Source organism: Lissotriton helveticus, chromosome 11 (genome assembly GCF_964261635.1).
Source record: "Lissotriton helveticus chromosome 11, aLisHel1.1, whole genome shotgun sequence".
NCBI lineage: Eukaryota > Metazoa > Chordata > Amphibia > Caudata > Salamandridae > Lissotriton > Lissotriton helveticus.
In genome coordinates, this window is record NC_136072.1 from 371,912,514 (window position 1) to 371,934,126 (window position 21,613).

The 21,613-nt window shown below is 51.3% G+C and overlaps 1 protein-coding gene across 1 annotated transcript in view; it reads left to right on the forward strand.

Annotated features, from left to right (window-relative positions):
* The window catches only part of LOC144790799 (kyphoscoliosis peptidase-like), a 694,354-nt gene that overhangs the window by 346,698 nt on the left and 326,043 nt on the right, over positions 1–21,613 (forward strand). The window contains exon 5 of the mRNA XM_078665482.1: positions 16,089–16,277. Coding sequence (XP_078521608.1) covers positions 16,089–16,277 — 189 coding nt within the window. The remainder of the gene's footprint in view (positions 1–16,088; positions 16,278–21,613) is intronic.

The following is a 21,613-nucleotide window of genomic DNA, read 5'->3' on the forward strand; positions in this document are numbered from 1 at the left end:
CCTTGTGATTCTACCACACTCTGTACTACACCACACACAGATTTTCTGTCTGGTCCTGATGAGAATCGGACAAAGGGTCCGATTCGAAACGCATCGACCTTGTTAATTCCTCATTTGTGGTCTGATGTATGGTCAAATTAATTGTATATATTTACAGGTTTTTTATACTGCTGTATATTAAGTATTTTGAAAAAATGTTTTCATAATGGTTGTTTGAATTGCTTTTGATTGTATTTTTGACCTTTTGCCCTCTCCCTTGTTGTCCAGTGTGTTTTATGTTTATGTCTTGTGAACTGTAAGGAGTTTGAGTTGTTTTGCTGAACGGATGTTTGTTTTGAATCTGGTATGTTTGAACCATGTGTCCATTGTACAAATAGTTTTGTCTTACCTTTAATTCGTGTGTCCTTTTTGCTTTACACATATATATAAAAAGTTTTTGCTTTAGTGGTTGTGTCGTTGAAGAAACATTTTCTATTAAAAGAAATAAATGATGATGGATTCATCCCAATATTCAACTAACAATTGATTGTTTGTTAGTTTTGATTTCAATTAGGTTGTGTTCTTGGAACTATACTCAGTACTGGCTCCTTTGTTGTTAATTCTAGTATTCGACTCTGCCTTACTGTTGGTGAGTCAAAGCCCTTTCTCGTTGTTTGAGGTCAAAGTACTTTTCATCATTTAAGAATGTTAGCAGTACACCCCTCAGAAAAACGGAAGTTAGTAAGGAGACTGCATTATGTTTAAGTGAAATGAACACAGCTCTTTTGCACAGTTCAGTATCGGATGTGAAAAAACTTTGTGATGATATACATTTCGTTTTTTTGGTTCACAAGAGGAGTGTAGAGAAAGTGAGAGCTTAATATGTGTAGGTGTTGAAGAACAGGCTGAAGATATTAGTATTGTTGAGTTTGCAGAAGAAATTACAAAGTTTAAGACAGTTTCATCTGAAAAACCAAACTATGGGGCCTATTAGGATGGCGGACGGAAACAGGTTCCGTCCGCCATGGTTGCGGCAAAATCACTCCCGACCGCACCGCGGACAATCCGCGGTTGCGATTAGGATATTTATGTCAAGAAACTCAGACCGCGGTGGACGGATCACATCAAACACTGTCCGCGGCGGACGGAGCACAGCAAAGACTGCCGTAAGCGGACGGTACCAAAGAAACACCCTCCGCCGCGGACAAACATGACCGCGGGAACAGGCCCAACCGCCGCTATACCTGCGGAGGGTCCGGCCGGGCGATTAGGATAACGCCGCCATTCCAACGGAACTCCCCACCGTCCTCGACCGCCGCGGAAACAATGCATCGCCAAACGGACCATGACTGCGGAAGGACCACACAAACACCATCCCTGCCGTCAAACCGATTACAAAATGGCAGACGGAAGTAAATAGAAAAACACACTAAACAGGACACCCAACCACCTGAAACACCCACCCCCAGCAACTACACGCCCCAATGACACCCCCCCAAGCACCGAAAAATGCACCAAAATCACCACACCCACAGAACACCTGATTGCCAACAACCATTGGGACACCACCACCACACAGAGTATAAAATGAATCCCTCCCACTACCACAGTCCTTTGCATCACAGCATAGCTGCAAGCAAGAGCCACAATACCACTAACAGCAGACACACACAAACACACATACAACCTGCACACAAACACACCCACCACACAAAACCCCACCACACCACACCTACACACCACACACCTGCACACCCCACCCCACCACACCAACACCTTGCACATCACACACCATGGCACCAAAGAAAAATCCCAAGTTCACAGACACTGAGTTGAAGGTCATGGTGGATGAAATCATCCGTGTCGAACCACATCTTTTCGGCACCCTAGTCCAGCAGACCACCTTGGCAACCAAAAACAACATGTGGGACAGGATAGTGACCAGAGTGAATGCGTCAGGGACCGTGCCACGCACCAAACACGAGATCCAGAGGCGGTGGCACGACCTCAAGGCAAGGGTGAAAGGCATCAGGGCAAAGAACCACCTGCGGGCATACCACACTGGCGGCGGCACTCCCCCGGAGCCCATACCATTTGCAGAATGGGAGGAGAAGGTGCTGGGCATACTGCACTGTAAGAGCCTGGAAGGAATCGAGGAGGGACTAGAGGCTGGTAAGTACAAACCAATGACCACTATCACACTGCCATGGTCTGCCTTGCACAACTGGCAACACACATCTCCCTGGCTCCAATCCATGCATGTGTGCCACATAGTCAGCCAAATGTGAAGTCCTGCCCTCAAATGCACCCACCATGACCAAACACAAATGTTGCCTCCTACGTTCCCAGCCTTGCATGTTGTCAAAGCAGCCAGCACCACAACTCCCAAGAGGCCCCCATGTCTACAGGGAGGGTGGTGGGGGGTGTGGGGTGTGAGAGAGGTGGGTGGGGTGTGTAAGAGAGGTGGGTGGGGTGTGTGAGAGACCAGCACTGCAACTCCCAACAGGCCCCCATGTCTACAGGGAGGGTGGTGGTGGGTGGGGTGTGTTAGAGACCAGCACTACAACTCCCAACAGGCCCCCATGTCTACAGGGAGGGTGGTGGTGGGTGGGGGTGTGAGAGACCAGCACTACAACTCCCAACAGCCCCCATGTCTACAGGGAGGGTGGTGGTGGGTGGGGGGTGTTAGAGACCAGCACTACAACTCCCAACAGGCCCCCATGTCTACATGGAGGGTGGTGGGGGGTGTGGGGTGTGAGAGAGGTATGTGGGGTGTGTGAGAGAGATGGGTGGGGTATGTGAGAGGCCAACACTACAACTTCCAACAGGCCCCCATGTCTACAGGGAGGGTGGTGGGGGGTGTGGGTTGTGAGAGACCAGCACTACAACTCCCAACAGGCCCCCATGTCTACAGGGAGGGTGGTGGTGGGTGGGGGGTGTTAGAGACCAGCACTACAACTCCCAACAGGCCCCCATGTCTACAGGGAGGGTGGTGGGGGTGTGGAGTGTGAGAGAGGTGTGTGGGGTGTGTGAGAGAGTTGGGTGTGGGGTGTGAGAGACCAGCACTACAACTCCAAACAGGCCCCCATGTCTACAGGGAGGGTGGTGGGGGGGTGGGGGTATAAGAGACCAGTACTACAACTCCCAACAGGCCCCCATGTCTACAGGGAGGGTGGTGGGGGGTGTTAGAGACCAGCACTACAGCTCCCACTAGGCCCCCATGTCTACAGGGAGGGTGGTGGGGGGTGTGGGGTGTGAGAGAGGTGTGTGGGGTGTGTGAGAGAGGTGGGTGTGGGGTGTGAGAGACCAGCACTACAACTCCCAACAGGCCCCCATGTCTACAGGGAGGGTGGTGGGGGTTGTTAGAGACCAGCACTACAACTCCCAACAGGCCCCCATGTCTACAGGGAGGGTGGTGGTGGGTGGGGGGTGTTAGAGACCTGCACTACAACTCCCAACAGGCCCCCTGTTGGGACCCCCAAAGATACCCCACCCTGCACCTGTGATGGCTTTTCCACACAGGACACGCTCCACTCAGTAATGTTTTGTGAGCACTACCAGGTGGCCCGCAATTTTTTTTTATTACCAATCCTGAAGGAACTAAAATTTGTCCAGGTGAGGCCTGCCCTCCTACATTTACAAATGCTTGACTCTGTTCAGGTTACATACAGTGTAGCCAGTTTTCTGGTTGCGGCAGCACGTATAAATAAAATTAGACTCACCCAGACGAATTCATTATCAGGATGATATTCTCTTAAAAAATTATCCTTTTAGCATATCATGTATTGAGGATTGTCTGAAATTGGGGTGGGCTTATTGATTTATGATATTGATTTTACCTTACTTTTTCTTTGTATCAAAGATTTTATTTGTTTTAGATTGTCTAAAATGAATTGCAATCATGCGTATATCTGTATATCTGAATAATTTTAACATGTACAATAATGAATTTTGCATTGCTTTTATGGTTTTTATTAACAGAAATAAAGATATTTGACTGACTGACTGACTAACTCCCAACAGGCCCCCATGTCTACAGGGAGGGTGGTGGTGGGTGGGGGGTGTGAGAGACCAGCACCCATGTCTCACCCCAGAGCAAGATTGAGTCCGCCCACCATTTGGTGACCAGTGCATCTCCTCCTGCAAACTGACAGGTAGATAGACATCTTCTCAGGGGGAACATCCAATAGCAGGACAGGACCACACATATCCAAGTTTTGCCTTCCCAACTCCACGCCACCATATTGCCCTGTACTGTCAACCACAACAACATGATGACAACAACAACCATGTCCTGATTCCATAGTGATTTGTAAGGTTGCTACCAAAAACATGTCATGTCCACAGCATTAATTGTGAAAATCTTGTCCCTCAGGTGATCGCAACTTGATAGGCGAAAGCAGCAACCGCCAGCACCAGTCGCCCCCCTCACAGCCAGGACTCTCTGGGGACAATCCCATTGACAGCTCGGGTGCAGAGAACGATGCTGGCCCAAGCAGACTCCCAGGGCCATCAGGCTCCCAGGACATCCCGGCCTCCACCACCTTGGCCTGTGTCACTACACCAACACCTGCCATTGTGAGCTGTGCAGTTACTACCACCACCACCACCACCACTCCTGCCTGTGCCACCCTGCCTGACCCATTGCCCGATGATGGGCCATCGACATCGCAGGCTAGCAGGGAGAGTGGGCGGGAGAGGACACAGGTGAGGCCACAGCTCACAACCAGGAGTGTAGTTGCTAGGCGAGGTCGGGAAGGAGACCCACCCCATCCTGGGGCCGAGACCCTGGAAGCCATCGCCAGAGTCAATGCCTCCTATGAGCGGTCGCAGGCACAGTCCGATCGGGCCCACCAAGACTCGCAAGAGAGCAGCCAGCTGTTGCGGTCCATTGACACTCGCATTGGCCAAATTGTGCACCTCATGGGCCAGCAAACTGCTCTGTGGAGGGAGTGGTTGTCCCGCACCACACCACCACCCCCTCACCAAAGTGCTCAGCGGGACAGGTCACCAACACCACCGCCACCATCACCTGAGGCCACGGACAGGGAGGTGGACCCTGACCAACCTGCCCCCACAGCTGTCTCCGCTCCGGTTCCAAGACGGAGGGGCCGTCCGCGGTTGGATGCAGCTGAGAGCAGTGGAAGTGCACCATCTACCCGCTCGAAGAGGGGCCGCCACTGACTTCACCCTTCCTTGAGCCTGCCATTCACCCTGTCAACTATCCTGCCCCACAATGCCAAGCATTGGCACACGTCTGTTGGACTAGGTGGACATCACACAATGTGGTGTCCCCACGGTGTTTTCATCTGCCATGACCTTCAACTCTCACTTTCCCCCAACACCTACTTGTAAATATGCACCAACATCAATCCACAACCTGTAAATAAACACCACGTTAACACTCTATGCTGTGTGACCTCCATGTTTTAATCACATGTTTGTCTAATAAATTGTCATTACCAGGTGCAGGGATCAATGTTCTGGAGAATCATGCCTCTGTGGGAGTGACCTAGGGATAATGAGAGAACAACAAGCACAGGGCAGGAAAGTGATTCACAACCATCACAACACACTGTACTGCAACATCCCATAAACCACACTCATGACCAATTAAGTGGATCTCAGGACACACATCAGGGAGCATTGCATGTACAACATCTCACACAGAACATACCAGAACAGGCAGCATAGACAAACCACACCCACACATCACCAGCAAACATCCATCACGCATTGTCTATCTGCAGAAGAGGTAGCTACTCACATTCAAGGAAAATAGTGATCAATGAGCTGACGCCTCTGGTCCATACCTTCTTCCTCCCCACTATCCTCATCAGTGGACATGGGTGGAATGGGAGGCGGAGCAACCTGTTGGTCTTCAGGGTCCATGATCAGTTCAATGTTATTGCGCAGGGCCAGGTTGTGGAGCATGCAGCAGGCAATCACGATTTGGCATACTTTGCCTGGTGAGTATGGCAGGGCCCCTCCGGTTTTATCAAGGCAGCGAAACCTAGACTTCAGCAGTCCAAAAGTATGTTCTATCACTTGACGTGTCCTCCCATGGGCATCATTATAATGCATTTCACCAGGGGTAGTAGGATTCCGTATGGGGCTCAGCAGCCCTGGCCGGTTTGGGTACGCAGAGTCGCCTAGGTGGGGGATGACAGACACAAATATCATTAACAGGATTGGTGGGAACACCATGCCACACATACAACACAATTGTCCTCACAGCACACTCACCTACAAGCCACGCACGTTCTGGATGCAGATTAGCCATCAGTACGGGGACAATGCTGCTCCGCAGGATGTGTTTGTCATGGGCAGAGCCGGGAAATCTGGCACACACATGGGAGATGATGTTTTCAGCCAGGCACACCACTTGCACGTTGATCGAATGGTAGTGCTTCCGATTCCGATATACAGGTTCAGGTGCCTGGGGTGGATTGAGACCAATATGTGTGCCATCAATGGAACCCACTACGTGTGGTATATGGGCCAGGGCATAGAAGTCCCCTTTGACTGCTGCCAACTCTGCCGGACGTGGGAAATGGATGTAATCATCCTTGTAATGCATCATGGCATTCAGAACATCCCGCAGTTCCATGCTGAACATGGATTGGGACATCCCCCCGGCATGACCAACTGTGTACTGGAAAGTGCCAGTTGCAAAGAAGTGAAGTGCCGCCATCACCTTCGCTGTGGGTGTAATAGCTCCTGGATATGTCCTGCATGGCTGCAGATGAGGTGACAATTGTGCTACAAGCTCCTGCAATCTACGTCGATCAAGCCGGAATTTGCGGATCACCTCCTCGTTTGTCCTCCAGCACAGTGTATGGTCGATGCACATTTGGAGCCCTCCTGTGTGGGAGTAGATGGTAGCAGATGTCAATTGACCAACAACGCATAGCTGTGCCACACTATCACATCTTGACCAACACAATGCAAATAATACATGTTGCAGACAGTGATTATATGTGTGACGTGACCAATATATAAGGCAATACAGCTAACTACACACACAATGTTCAAACACAAACAACATCCTGTGTGCAAACATGTCCAATGTAACGTGCCCACATGTTGAAATATCAGGCAACAACACATGACTGAGGGCCCAAATGTGGACAAGCGTCCCCACAGACACACATGTACGTGCACACACAACATGAACATGGAACACACCCTCCTTGTCTTCATACACCCATGACCCCACCTACAATGCTGGGCATCCTCACATGACATGCATGGGCACACAACAACAGACACGCATACACAGAATGCATGTACACCCCCATCATTGTTACTTGCACACACAAACCACACACTCAGAACAGCTTCTAAATGTGGGTATACACCCTTGATGTACTGTGTAGATGTGTACAAATGGAAACGTGTGTCCGCAAAACCAAGACGTCAACACGTCGCCATGCACATCTGACGCAACTTGGGTGCACATCACTAGCCTTTGTTAAGCACCAGCAAGGTCAACAGTATGAGCACACATGCAACAAATGGACATGAATGTCACACGGGCCATTGACTTGACATCATTATTCTTGCAGCATTCCGGACATGTCCCGACACACATGTACAACTATGAACATTACATGTGTGCGGAGACATGCAGTGTGTGTACATATGCCATCTGGGGACGCCTTCCACCAACACAGAAGATGATCGTTGACACAGCAATCAAGCATGACATATGCTGTATGGTCAAGGACCATCACGGTCACACCCCGCAAAACGCATGTGCGCACTACCGCGATGGTACATCATTTGAAACTAATCACTCACTGGCGTCGCTATGGCGGTGCACGCATTCCACGGGCGCGGTGCAGGCTAACACATACATTTGAAAATGCAATTCGAAATTACAGTTGATATCCCCCCTCACAGTCACATTGCAGTACCCACCGCAGCCCGCCGGTCCTGGCTGGTCACCCACCGCCAGGCCTGGCCGGTCACCCACCACCAGTCCTGGCCGGTCACCCACCGCCAGACCTGGCCGGTCACCCACCGCCAGTCCTGGCCGGTCACCCACCGCCGGGTGCTGGCGGTGGGTGACTGGCCAGCACCCGGCGGTGGGTGACCGGCCAGGACAGGCAGTGGGTGACCGGCCAGGACCGGCGGTGGGTGACCGGCCAGGACTGGTGGTGGGTGACCAGCCAGGACTGGCGGTGGGTGACCGGCCAGGGCCACCCATGCCATGGTGACCTCAATGCGAAGGCCGCTCACCCACCGCCAGCACCCGGTGGTGGGTGACCGGCCAGGACTGGCGGTGGGTGACCGTCCAGGACTGGCACTGGGTGACCGGCCAGGACTGGCGGTGGGTGACCGGCCAGGGCCACCCATGCCATGGTGACCTCAATACACAGGCCGCTCACCCACCGCCAGCACCCGGCGGTGGGTGACCGGCCAGGACTGGCGGTGGGTGACCGGCCAGGACTGGCACTGGGTGACTGGCCAGGACTGGCGCTGGGTGACCGGCCAGGGCCACCCATGCCATGGTGACCTCAATGCACAGGCCACTCACCCACCGCCAGCACCGGGCAGTGGGTGACCGGCCAGGACTGGCAATGGGTGACTGGCCAGGACCGGCGGTGGGTGACCGGCCAGGACTGGCGGTGGGTGACCGGCCAGGGCCACCCATGCCATGGTGACCTCAATGCACAGGCCGCTCACCCACCGCCAGCACCCGGCAGTGGGTGACAGGCCAGGACTGGCGGTGGGTGACCGGCCAGGACTGGCGGTAGGTGACCGGCCTGGACCGGCGGTGGGTGACGCAATGTGACTGTAAGGGGGGTATCAACTGCCATTTCAAATTGCATATTCAAATGTATGTGTTAGCCTGCACCGACCCCACGGAATGCGTGCACCGCCATAGCGACGCCAGTGAGTGATTATTTTCAAATGATGCAGCATCGCGGTAGCGCGCACATGCGGTTGCCGGTGTGTGACCGTGACGGTCCGTGCACATGTAGCCAATGGAAACAGGTTACGCGGGGCGCGTAAGCGCATTCAAAAATAGCGGAAGCCGTGCACCGCCACGCCAGGGCGATTCATTGGCTCTTTTTGAATGATGCATCCAGGGAAAACCAATTGCTGCAGACGTGTGCCACTGATATGAGCTCAGGGCCCTATATATGTGTGAAAATCTTCTGCACACATTCACTGCTTCCAGCCACTGCTGCCTGCGACCGTCACCTCGACCTGCTGCTCCTGAGCTATCCAACAACTGATGCCTGCGACCGTCACCTCGACCTGCTGCTCCTGAGCTATCCGACAACTGCTGCCTGTGACCGTCACCTCGACCTGCTGCTCCTGAGCTATCCAACAACTGCTGCCTGCGACCGTCACCTCGACCTGCTGCTCCTGAGCTATCCAACAACTGCTGCCTGCGACCGTCACCTCGACCTGCTGCTCCTGAGCTATCCAAAACAGCTGCTGTTGTGCCACAGTCCTGGACCTTGCCATGCAGAGAGTGCGAGCGATCCGGTCTCGTCCCTTCACCGCAGCGGAGCTGGATGTCCTTGTGGACGGTGTGCTCAGCCACTATGAACGGCTCTACGGTGCCCCCGGACAGGTGGTAAGTGCAGTAGGTAACATGTTGGTGGGCATGAGGTGGTCACTGACTCCTGGATTCTGCAAGCTTGGCGGTGTGCTGTGGGACCTTCACAAGTGTTGTACTGAGCATGGCTGCATGAAGATATGTGTTTCTACGATGTTTGTGAATGTCAAACTGTCCACTGACGTTCCCCTCTTTCTCCCATCATGGTAGGTCAAGCTGCACCTTCGGAAGGCCGTGTGGAGGACCATAGCACGTGATGTACGGGCAGTGGGGGTGTGCAATAGACGACACACACACTGCCACAAGCGCTGGGACGACATATCCAGGCTCAGCAAGAATGTTGCGGAGATGACACTGGGGATTATTCCAAGATCAAGCCGCCTTGCCCGACGCACCATGACCCCTCTAATGCACCGTATAATTGCTGTGACGCAGCCTGACCTGTCCGTCCGGCTGAGAGGGGATCAACAGCAAACTAGCGGTAAGCAGACTGTATGTGTCCGTAACTTGTGAGTGCATGCATGTATTAGTGCTCAGACACAGTAGTGACATCCGTGGTGCGTATGTTTTGCAGCAATTGCATGTTGGTGCCATTAGCGGAGTGAGCGTTAGCACCCATGTCCGCCAGGTGGACATACCAGTTGATTTTTAGTTAAGGGTTCCAGGACATGCCGTTGAGGTCTGTGGTCCCATGGCATGACATGTGTGGTGGTCTGCATGCACTTGCCCTGTTTGTATGATGTACATGTTTCACAGACACCCCCGGTTCTTTGATATGACGATTTCTGGTAGGGGTGGTTCGTGTGCAGGATGGGTGCTACATGTCAATCGACTGTAAGGAAAGGTGTGAATTTGTAACCTTCAGTACGTGAGTGTGGCACTTAGGTTAACATCTCTTCCCTCTCTTCCAGCTTCGGCCAAGGGCACTGACACACAGACGACAGAGATGAGTGGTGGCAATGCATTTGGATCCGAGATGACACACACGCAGACTGACACTGAAGAGGGCAGCCCCAAGGACAAGGACACTACAAAGGAAAGGGCACCTCCCAAGAGCAGGGACACTCCCAAGGACAAGGATGCTTCAAAGGAAAGGGTACCTCCCAAGAGCAGGGACACTCCCAAGGACAAGGACACTACAAAGGAAAGGGCACCTCTCAAGAGCAGGGACACTCCCAAGGACAAGGACGCTTCAAAGGAAAGGGCACCTCCCAAGAGCAGGGACACTACGAAGGACAAGGACGCTTCAAAGGACAGGTACACTACAATGGACAAGTCTGCTCCCAGGGACAGGGCACCGCCCAGGGATCAGGGACATTTCCAGAGACAGGACACCTCCTACATCCCAGGGCCAAGGGTTCTCCGATGGACACGAGCTCCATCAAGGACAGGCATACATCACCCCTGGCTGCCCTGAGGCTGATGTTGTTGAAGGAACGTAAAACACATGTGTCAGCGGTGGAGTCCCCACATACCTCAACTCCCATCCACACCCCGCAGAAGCAGAATAAGGAGTACACTGTTGTTGCATCCCCCATTACACATGATGCAGAGGGCAGAAGGCAGGGCCACAGCAAACGTCAAGCAGGGTCCAGCACGTCCCCAGAGAGCAGACCACCACAAGCACATGATCCTTCTTTGATGTCTGATGAGGCCACAACACTTACCAGTCCAGTCATCTCCAGGGTGCCCCTACATTTCACAAAGAAACGAAGACACACACCAGTGAGACCTGACCACCCCAATGTCGCTCCAGTACAGCTGTCCCCAGCTCCCAGAGCCACCCTGCCTCCTGGCCCATACAACCCTGTGGCTCATTATTTCAGTGGTCCTAGTGAGTCAGCTGCCATTCACTCCCATGTGTCAGATAGTGGCACTGTGTCTGTTGTTCGCTGTCATGCATCATGTAGTAGCACTGTGTCAGTTGTGCCCTCTCCTGTTTCAGGTACTGGCACTGTGTGTGTCAGCCACTCTCATGTGTCAGATGCTGGCATGGTATTTGTTGGTCACTGCACAGGGACATGTCCTGGCAGTGTGTCTGGGTCTATGGCTCATGTGTCAGTCACTAGAGCTGTGGCTGTGTCTCACACTCCTGTTTCTGGTGCTGGCAGTGTGTCTGGGTCTATGGCTCATGTGTCAGTCACTGGAGCTGTGGCTGTGTCTCACACTCCTGTTTCTGGTGCTGGCAGTGGGTCTGGGTCTATGGCTCATGTGTCAGTCACTACATCTGTGGCTGTGTCTCACACTCCTGTTTCTGGTGCTGGCAGTGTGTCTGGGTTTATGGCTCATGTGTCAGTCACTAAAGCTGTGGCTGTGTCTCACACTCCTGTTTCTGGTGCTGGCAGTGTGTCTGGGTCTATGGCTCATGTGTCAGTCACTAGAGCTGTGGCTGTGTCTCAACCTCCTGTGTCTGGTGCTGGCAGTGTGTCTTGGTCTATGGCTCATGTGTCAGTCACTAGAGCTGTGGCTGTGTCTCACACTCCTGTTTCTGGTGCTGGCAGTGTGTCTGGGTCTATGGCTCATGTGTCAGTCACTAGAGCTGTGGCTGTGTCTCACACTCCTGTTTCTGGTACTGGCCGTGTGTCTGGGTCTATGGCTCATGTGTCAGTCACTACATCTGTGGCTGTGTCTCACACTCCTGTTTCTGGTGCTGGCAGTGTGTCTGGGTCTATGGCTCATGTGTCAGTCACTAGAGCTGTGGCTGTGTCTCACACTCCTGTTTCTGGTGCTGGCAGTGTGGCTGGATCTATGGGTCATGTGTCAGTCACTAGAGCTGTGGCTGCATCTCACACGCCTGTGTCTGGTGCTGGCAGTGTGTCTGGGTGTATGGCTCATGTGTCAGTCACTCGAGCTGTGGCTGTGTCTCACACTCCTGTATCTGGTGCTGGCAGTGTGTCTGAGGCGACTAGGTCAAGCAGTCCACCAGATTCTGTGCTGTGAGGTGTAGCTCCCATCACTCACATGTAATTTGACTTTGTGTCTCGATTGTCCATTGTAACCACCCTTGCATTGTTACTGTCCTTGGGACGGGGCGCTTGACCCACGTACTTGTGTTGCCTCTGATGTACCTGTGCCTTGCCATGGACTGTTGATGCACTTAGCCCCTCTCATGTGCTGCCTCTGATGTACCCCCTCTGTTGTAAACACTGCCATGTTGCTGTTCTGATACTGCATTGTGCCCTCTCATGTGCTGCCTCTGATGTACCTGCTCTGTTGTAAACACTGCCCTGTTGCTGTTCTGATACTGCATTGTGCCCTCTCATGTGCTGCCTCTGATGTACCTGTTCTGTTGTAAACACTGCCCTGTTGCAGTTCTGATACTGCATTGTGCCCTCATGTGCTGCCTCTGATGTACCTGCTCTGTTGTAAACACCGCCCTGTTGCTGTTCTGATACTGCATTGTGCCCTCTCACGTGCTGCCTCTGATGTACCTGCTCTGTTCTCTGCCATGGACTGTTGATGCACTTAGCCCCTCTCATGTGCTGCCTCTGATGTACCTGCTCTGTTCTCTGCCATGGACTGTTGATGCACTTAGCCCCTCTCACGTGCTGCCTCTGATGTACCTGCTCTGTTCTCTGCCATGGACTGTTGATGCACTTAGCCCCTCTCACGTGCTGCCTCTGATGTACCTGTGCCTTGCCATGGACTGTTGATGCACACAGCCCCTCTCACGTGCTGCCTCTGATGTACCTGTGCCTTACCATGGACTGTTGATGCACTTAGCCCCTCTCATGTGCTGCCTCTGATGTACCTGCTCTGTTCTCTGCCATGGACTGTTGATGCACTTAGCCCCTCTCACGTGCTGCCTCTGATGTACCTGATCTGTTCTCTGCCATGGACTGTTGATGCACTTAGCCCCTCTCATGTGCTGCCTCTGATGTACCTGTGCCTTGCCATGGACTGTTGATGCACTTAGCCCCTCTCATGTGCTGCCTCTGATGTACCTGTGCCTTGCCATGGACTGTTGATGCACTTAGCCCCTCTCATGTGCTGCCTCTGATGTACCTGTGCCTTGCCATGGACTGTTGATGCACTTAGCCCCTCTCACGTGCTGCCTCTGATGTACCTGCTATGTTCTCTGCCATGGACTGTTGATGCACTTAGCCCCTCTCACGTACTGCCTCTGATGTACCTGTGCCTTGCCATGGACTGGTGATGCACTTAGCCCCTCTCATGTGCTGCCTCTGATGTACCTGCTCTGTTGTAAACACTGCCCTGTTGCTGTTCTGATACTGCATTGTGCCCTCTCATGTGCTGCCTCTGATGTACCTGCTCTGTTATAAACACTGCCCTGTTGCTGTTCTGATACTGCATTGTGCCCTGATGTGCTGCCTCTGATGTACCTGCTCTGTTGTAAACACTGCCCTGTTGCTGTTCTGATACTGCATTGTGCCCTCTCACGTGCTGCCTCTGATATACCTGCTCTGTTCTCTGCCATGGAGTGTTGAAGCACTTAGCCCCTCTCATGTGCTGCCTCTGATGTACCTGTGCCTTGCCATGGACTGTTGATGCACTTAGCCCCTCTCATGTGCTGCTTCTGATGTACCTGCTCTCTTCTCTGCCATGGACTGTTGAAGCACTTAGCCCCTCTCATGTGCTGCCTCTGATGTACCTGTGCCTTGCCATGGACTGTTGATGCACTTAGCCCCTCTCATGTGCTGCCTCTGATGTACCTGCTCTGTTCTCTGCCATGGACTGTTGATGCACTTAGCCCGTCTCACGTGCTGCCTCTGATGTACCTGCTCTGTTCTCTGCCATGGAGTGTTGATGCACTTAGCCCCTCTCATGTGCTGCCTCTGATGTACCTGCTCTGTTGTAAACACTGCCCTGTTGCTGTTCTGATACTGCATTGTGCCCTCATGTGCTGCCACTGATGTACCTGATCTGTTGTAAACACTGCCCTGTTGCTGTTATGATACTGCATTGAGCCCTCATGTGCTGCCTCTGATGCACCTGCTCTGTTGTACACACTGCCTTTTGCTCTCTCTCCCCTTGTCTGCTTTTTTTCTTTACATCTATGTTTTTAACGCATGTAACTTCACTCCAGTAACTCATGTAACTTGTAACTATGCTCTGAAACAATGTTCATCCTCATGTAAAGCGCTGTGATACCTCCGGGTCCAGCCAACACTATATAAAACTTTTCAAATAAATAAATAAGTGTTGAACATCAAGTCGTTTCGGAAACTGGGACTTATTTTTCACCATTTGACTTTGACCTAGAGAGACAAAGGCGGGAAAAGGTGGAGGAAGAGAAAGACAGGAAGCAGTGTCATAGGGAGACAGCAGGGCTGGAACAAACCTGCAAGAGTGAGATGAAGAGACAGAAAGTGTAGGGTTATGAGGCTTGAGGTGCAACCAAGTATAGGCAGCCTTGGTGTTTGGTAACCCCGATATATGGAGGTAGGCTACTAAGTGAAGCGTTTGACCCCCTTCACTTTCTTTCTAATATATTTATTAAATATGGAATACAGCATTCACATGTGGACTGAGGGATAACCAACCCAGACCTGAAACCTTTGCTTTACAGCCTCTTAAAATGTATAGTGAAATGGGGCATCCGTAAAGCAACAACAGAGAACGACTAGCTAAATTGCTTCATATTGTTACTATTAACCACAGAAGAAACCACTCCCATTGTTCGGACTTGCCTAGGGTTATTGAAGGGTGCGTTACTTTGTACTGATGCAAATGCTGTGCTGCGCTGTGTGAAAAGGAGAGAGGAGGAGAGCACCCAGTTTACTAAAATAAGGCACTGTCCTGCCCTCCCCCTTGTGGAAGCGCTGAAATCAGCTGCTGTGCGCCAAAGAGACAGCTTTGCACCAGGGTGCAAGGGTGTCTCCATGAGTTTAACATAGGTTTTGTACTGGATGGGAACCCTTCCACTACAATATACTATGCTTAGACTAAGTTGTAACCATTTCCCACTTTGTATGTGTGCTGTACAGTGCAGCACACAGGCAAAGTCGGAAAAGGAAGGATAAATCAAAGCATTTCTAATTCCTTGCGCCTACTTTGAAAGCTATGCGCTGCTTTGCATTATTTACCCGTTATTTCCAGTGATAAACAAGTTTAGTTAGCACTGGAAAGTAAATTGGGAACAAAAGATTTCGTGCCGATCTGCGTCACTTTTGTGACACAAAAACGGCGTGAAATCCTAGTAAATCTCCCCCCTAAGGTTTATTTATTTTATCTATCAAGACCATAAGATATTTTCTTTAATAAAAAAGAGTTTTTATTATATTTAAGTTTAGGGAATTATCTTTGTAGTCTTTGTATATGGAATGTTTATTCCCCCTCGTCGTACATTCCAAAACTGAATGCACCCGATGCACAACCAATATGACTTACAGAATTGCAAAGGTACTGTATGCTAAAGCTGGGTAATCGTGTTAGTAATATACCCAGCTTGTTTCTAATGTAGCCAGTAAAATTAATCACTCCCTTAAGCATCCATTGCCGACATCTGTGGTGCAGCACAGTAAATGACTTTGAATATATAAATGAATAAAAATACCTTTATCCATTACAGTCTTGCTGGAGTGCAGTGTGTACAGCTATCAGGATATGCCAAAGGTCATAATTACAAAATCGGAGAGACGTTTTCTGGGGATGGTAACCACGCCTGGAATGCTGTTTACCTGGACGAAAGATGGCACCTGCTAGACAGCACCTGGGGAGCAGGAACTGTCACCGACGACTGCACTCACTTTAAGTTTGAGTAAGTTACTCTCTATCTTCAGTATGCCTTGCATATTTATACATTCTTGGGTATAAGAGACACACCTTTGTATGTTGTGTTCATGTCTATGGCTCATGGTGCTGTAAATTAAACTTCGCGATACAAAAGGGGATGATGGACGGAGCGCTTGAGCAAATCAAACACTCACCCCCAGTCAACTGATCTGGGTTTAATCCATCACCATTCTTTAGCCCACTCAGCCACCCCATTTCAGACATGGCTATATGCAAATCAGTCTGACCCTGTGCCTCATGGGAACAGTCCAGCCCGAACTGCCAAGCCATGTCTTCCATGGACCGGAAACAAGCATCCTGGGACCGGTTTCGGATTCATAATCCTCATCAGCCAGGCTATCTTGAAACCAGTGGCCAAGTGAGCAAGGGACTCACGTCTGAGCATATCCTGCCACACTTAGGGCGAACAAAGCGATACAAAAGGGGAAGATGGACGGAGCGCTTGAGCAAATCAAACACTCACCCCCAGTCAACTGATCTGGGTTTAATCCATCACCATTCTTTAGCCCACTCAGCCACCCCATTTCAGACATGGCTATATGCAAATCAGTCTGACCCTGTGCCTCATGGGAACAGTCCAGCCTGAACTGCCAAGCCATGTCTTCCATGGACCGGAAACAAGCATCCTGGGACCGGTTTCGGATTCATAATCCTCATCAGCCAGGCTATCTTGAATCCAGTGGCCAAGTGAGCAAGGGACTCACGTCTGAGCATACCCTGCCACACTTAGGGCGAACAAAGCGATACAAAAGGGGATGATGGACGGAGCGCTTGAGCAAATCAAACACTCACCCCCAGTCAACTGATCTAGGTTTATTCCATCACCATTCTTTAGCCCACTCAGCCACCCCAATTCAGACATGGCTATATGCAAATCAGTCTGACCCTGTGCCTCATGGGAACAGTCCAGCCCGAACTGCCAAGCCATGTCTTCCATGGACCGGAAACAAGCATCCTGGGACCGGTTTCGGATTCATAATCCTCATCAGCCAGGCTATCTTGAATCCAGTGGCCAAGTGAGCAAGGGACTCAAGTCTGAGCATACCCTGCCACACTTAGGGCGAACAAAGCGATACAAAAGGGGATGATGGACGGAGCGCTTAAGCAAATCAAACACTCACCCCCAGTCAACTGATCTGGGTTTAATCCATCACCATTCTTTAGCCCACTCAGCCACCCCATTTCAGACATGGCTATATGCAAATCAGTCTGACCCTGTGCCTCATGGGAACAGTCCAGCCCGAACCGCCAAGCCATGTCTTCCATAGACCGGAAACAGGCATCCTGGGACCGGTTTCGGATTCATAATCCTCATCAGCCAGGCTATCTTGAATCCAGTGGCCAAGTGAGCAAGGGACTCACGTCTGAGCATACCCTGCCACACTTAGGGCGAACAAAGCGATACAAAAGGGGATGATGGACGGAGCGCTTGAGCAAATCAAACACTCACCCCCAGTCAACTGATCTGGGTTTAATCCATCACCATTCTTTAGCCCACTCAGCCACCCCATTTCAGACATGGCTATATGCAAATCAGTCTGACCCTGTGCCTCATGGGAACAGTCCAGCCCAATCTGCCAAGCCATGTCTTCCATGGACCGGAAACAAGCATCCTGGGACCGGTTTCGGATTCATAATCCTCATCAGCCAGGCTATCTTGAATCCAGTGGCCAAGTGAGCAAGGGACTCACGTCTGAGCATACCCTGCCACACTTAGGGCGAACAAAGCGATACAAAAGGGGATGATGGACGGAGCGCTTGAGCAAATCAAACACTCACCCCCAGTCAACTGATCTGGGATTAATCCATCACCATTCTTTAGCCCACGCAGCCACCCCATTTCAGCCATGGCTATATGCAAATCAGTCTGACCCTGTGCCTCATGGGAACAGTCCAGCCCGAACTGCCAAGCCATGTCTTCCATGGACCGGAAACAAGCATCCTGGGACCGGTTTTGGATTCATAATCCTCATCAGCCAGGCTATCTTGAATCCAGTGGCCAAGTGAGCAAGGGACTCACGTCTGAGCATACCCTGCCACACTTAGGGCGAACAAAGCGATACAAAAGGGGATGATGGATGGAGCTCTTGAGCAAATCAAACACTCACCCCCAGTCAACTGATCTGGGTTTAATCCATCACCATTCTTTAGCCCACTCAGCCACCCCATTTCAGACATGGCTATATGCAAATCAGTCTGACCCTGTGCCTCATGGGAACAGTTCAGCCCGAACTGCCAAGCCATGTCTTCCATGGACCGGAAAAAGCAGTTCGGGCTGAACTGTTCCCATAAGGCACAGGGTCAGACTGATTTGCATATAGCCATGTCTGAACTGGGGTGGCAGAGTGGGCTAAAGAACGGTGATGGATCAAACCCAGATCTTTTGACTGGGTGTGAGTGTTTGATTGGTTCAGATGCTCCGTCCATCACCACCCCCTTTTGTACCACTTTGGCCACCATAAGTGTGGCAGGGTATGCTCAGACGTGAGTCCCTTGCTCACTTTGCCACTGGATTCAAGCAAGCCGGGCTGAAGACGGCTGGAATGCCAGAAACCGGTCCTCGGAAGCTTGTTTCCGGTCCAGGGAAGGTATGGCTTGGCAGTTCGGGCTGGACTGTTCCCATGAGGCACAGGGTCAGACTGATTTGCATATAGCCATGTCTGAACTGGGGTGGCAGAGTGGGCTAAAGAACGGTGAAGGATCAAACCCAGATCTTTTGACTGGGTGTGAGTGTTTGATTGGTTCAGATGCTCCGTCCATCACCACCCTCTTTTGTACCACTTTGGCCACCATAAGTGTGGCAGGGTATGCTCAGACGTGAGTCCCTTGCTCACTTTGCCACTGGATTCAAGCAAGCCAGGCTGTAGACGGCTGGAATGCCAGAAACCGGTCCTCGGAAGCTTGTTTCCGGTCCAGGGAAGGCATGGCTTGGCAGTTTGGGCTGGACTGTTCCCCTGAGAAACAGGGTCAGACTGATTTGCATATAGCCATGTCTGAACTGGGGTGGCAGAGTGGGCTAAAGAACGGTGATGGATCAAACCCAGATCTTTTGACTGGGTGTGAGTGTTTGATTGGTTCAGATGCTCCGTCCATCACCACCCCCTTTTGTACCACTTTGGCCACCATAAGTGTGGCAGGGTATGCTCAGACGTGAGTCCCTTGCTCACTTTGCCACTGGATTCAAGCAAGCCGGGCTGAAGACGGCTGGAATGCCAGAAACCGGTCCTCGGAAGCTTGTTTCCGGTCCAGGGAAGGCATGGCTTGGCAGTTCGGGCTGGACTGTTCCCATGAGGCACAGGGTCAGACTGATTTGCATATAGCCATGTCTGAACTGGGGTGGCAGAGTGGGCTAAAGAATGGTGATGGATTAAACCCAGATCAGTTGACTGGGGGTGAGTGTTTGATTTGCTCAAGCGCTCCGTCCATCATCCCCTTTTGTATCGCTATGTTCGCCCTAAGTGTGGCAGGGTATGCTCAGACGTGAGTCCCTTGCTCACTTTGCCACTGGATTCAAGCAAGCCCGGGCTGAAGACGGCTGGAATGCTAGAAACCGGTCCTCGGAAGCTTGTTTCCGGTCCAGGGAAGGCATGGCTTGGCAGTTCGGGCTGGACTGTTCCCATGAGGCACAGGGTCAGACTGATTTGCATATAGCCATGTCTGAACTGGGGTGGCAGAGTGGGCTAAACAACGGTGATGGATCAAACCCAGATCTTTTGACTGGGTGTGAGTGTTTGATTGGTTCAGATGCTCCGTCCATCACCACCCCCTTTTGTACCACTTTGGCCACCATAAGTGTGGCAGGGTATGCTCAGACGTGAGTCCCTTGCTCACTTTGCCACTGGATTCAAGCAAGCCAGGCTGTAGACGGCTGGAATGCCAGAAACCGGTCCTCGGAAGCTTGTTTCCGGTCCAGGGAAGGCATGGCTTGGCAGTTCGGGCTGGACTGTTCCCATGAGGCACAGGGTCAGACTGATTTGCATATAGCCATGTCTGAACTGGGGTGGCAGAGTGGGCTAAAGAACGGTGATGGATCAAACCCAGATCTTTTGACTGGGTGTGAGTGTTTGATTGGTTCAGATGCTCCGTCCATCACCACCCCCTTTTGTACCACTTTGGCCACCATAAGTGTGGCAGGGTATGCTCAGACGTGAGTCCCTTGCTCACTTTGCCACTGGATTCAAGCAAGCCGGGCTGAAGACGGCTGGAATGCCAGAAACCGGTCCTCGGAAGCTTGTTTCCGGTCCAGGGAAGGCATGGCTTGGCAGTTCGGGCTGGACTGTTCCCATGAGGCAGAGGGTTAGACTGATTTGCATATAGCCATGTCTGAACTGGGGTGGCAGAGTGGGCTAAAGAACGGTGATGGATCAAACCCAGATCTTTTGACTGGGTGTGAGTGTTTGATTGGTTCAGATGCTCCGTCCATCACCACCCCCTTTTGTACCGTAAATTAAACTTCAGCAGGATATCTATGAAAAAAGTTGAGAATAAATTAAAGGGATACATTTGTCAGTATGAAACAAGATATAAGGGATAAAGTACCCCCTGCCATAAATGATAAGGATATTGAAAGTCACTGAGGAGTTCCATAACCTTATAAAGGAATGAGGCTGAAGGCCGAGTTCTTTCATAAGGATATGGAATTCCGATGTGACATGCAATAAATATCCTTATCATGTACATCAAGAGGTCCGATTTCACATATAATACATTGTCACATCATCACTTTTACCACAAACAACTTAAAACATTGGTGCACCGTTGTTTCATATGAGTGAGCATGTTTGCAAACATGAAGAATATTAAAAATGGGGCCGATTCACAGAACTAATCTGAGACAAAATCCTAAACGTACTACTTTTGGTATTCACAGAAGGCACTTACGATTTTTGGTATTCACAGAGATCATTTATGACTCCTAACTTTACGTCCGCAGTCGGGCCTGGATCACTGCACCCGGACCGTACTCTCCGCACCCCTACCGCACTCTCTGGCTAGGGCCGTACTCTATGGCACAAGCCGCAATCTCCGGCTCGGGCCAGATAAAGTGGAATGCAATTTTTACAAAAAGGAACATTAGGAACGTGTGATAAATGGTAGAGGAGTTCATGAAAAATAGTCGGGGCAGGGAAAAGAGTATGGCCAGGCACTACATCATAACCCAGAAAAGTTTGCTTCCTTTCATCATGGTACATAGCTGCAAATCGGCCCTGTAACAAAATGGGACGACAACGGGCCTAGCAAAGAGCTTGGTGGCACCTCCAAGCTCCCCGAGTGGGGTCAGGGGGGCGGCCGAGTACTTTG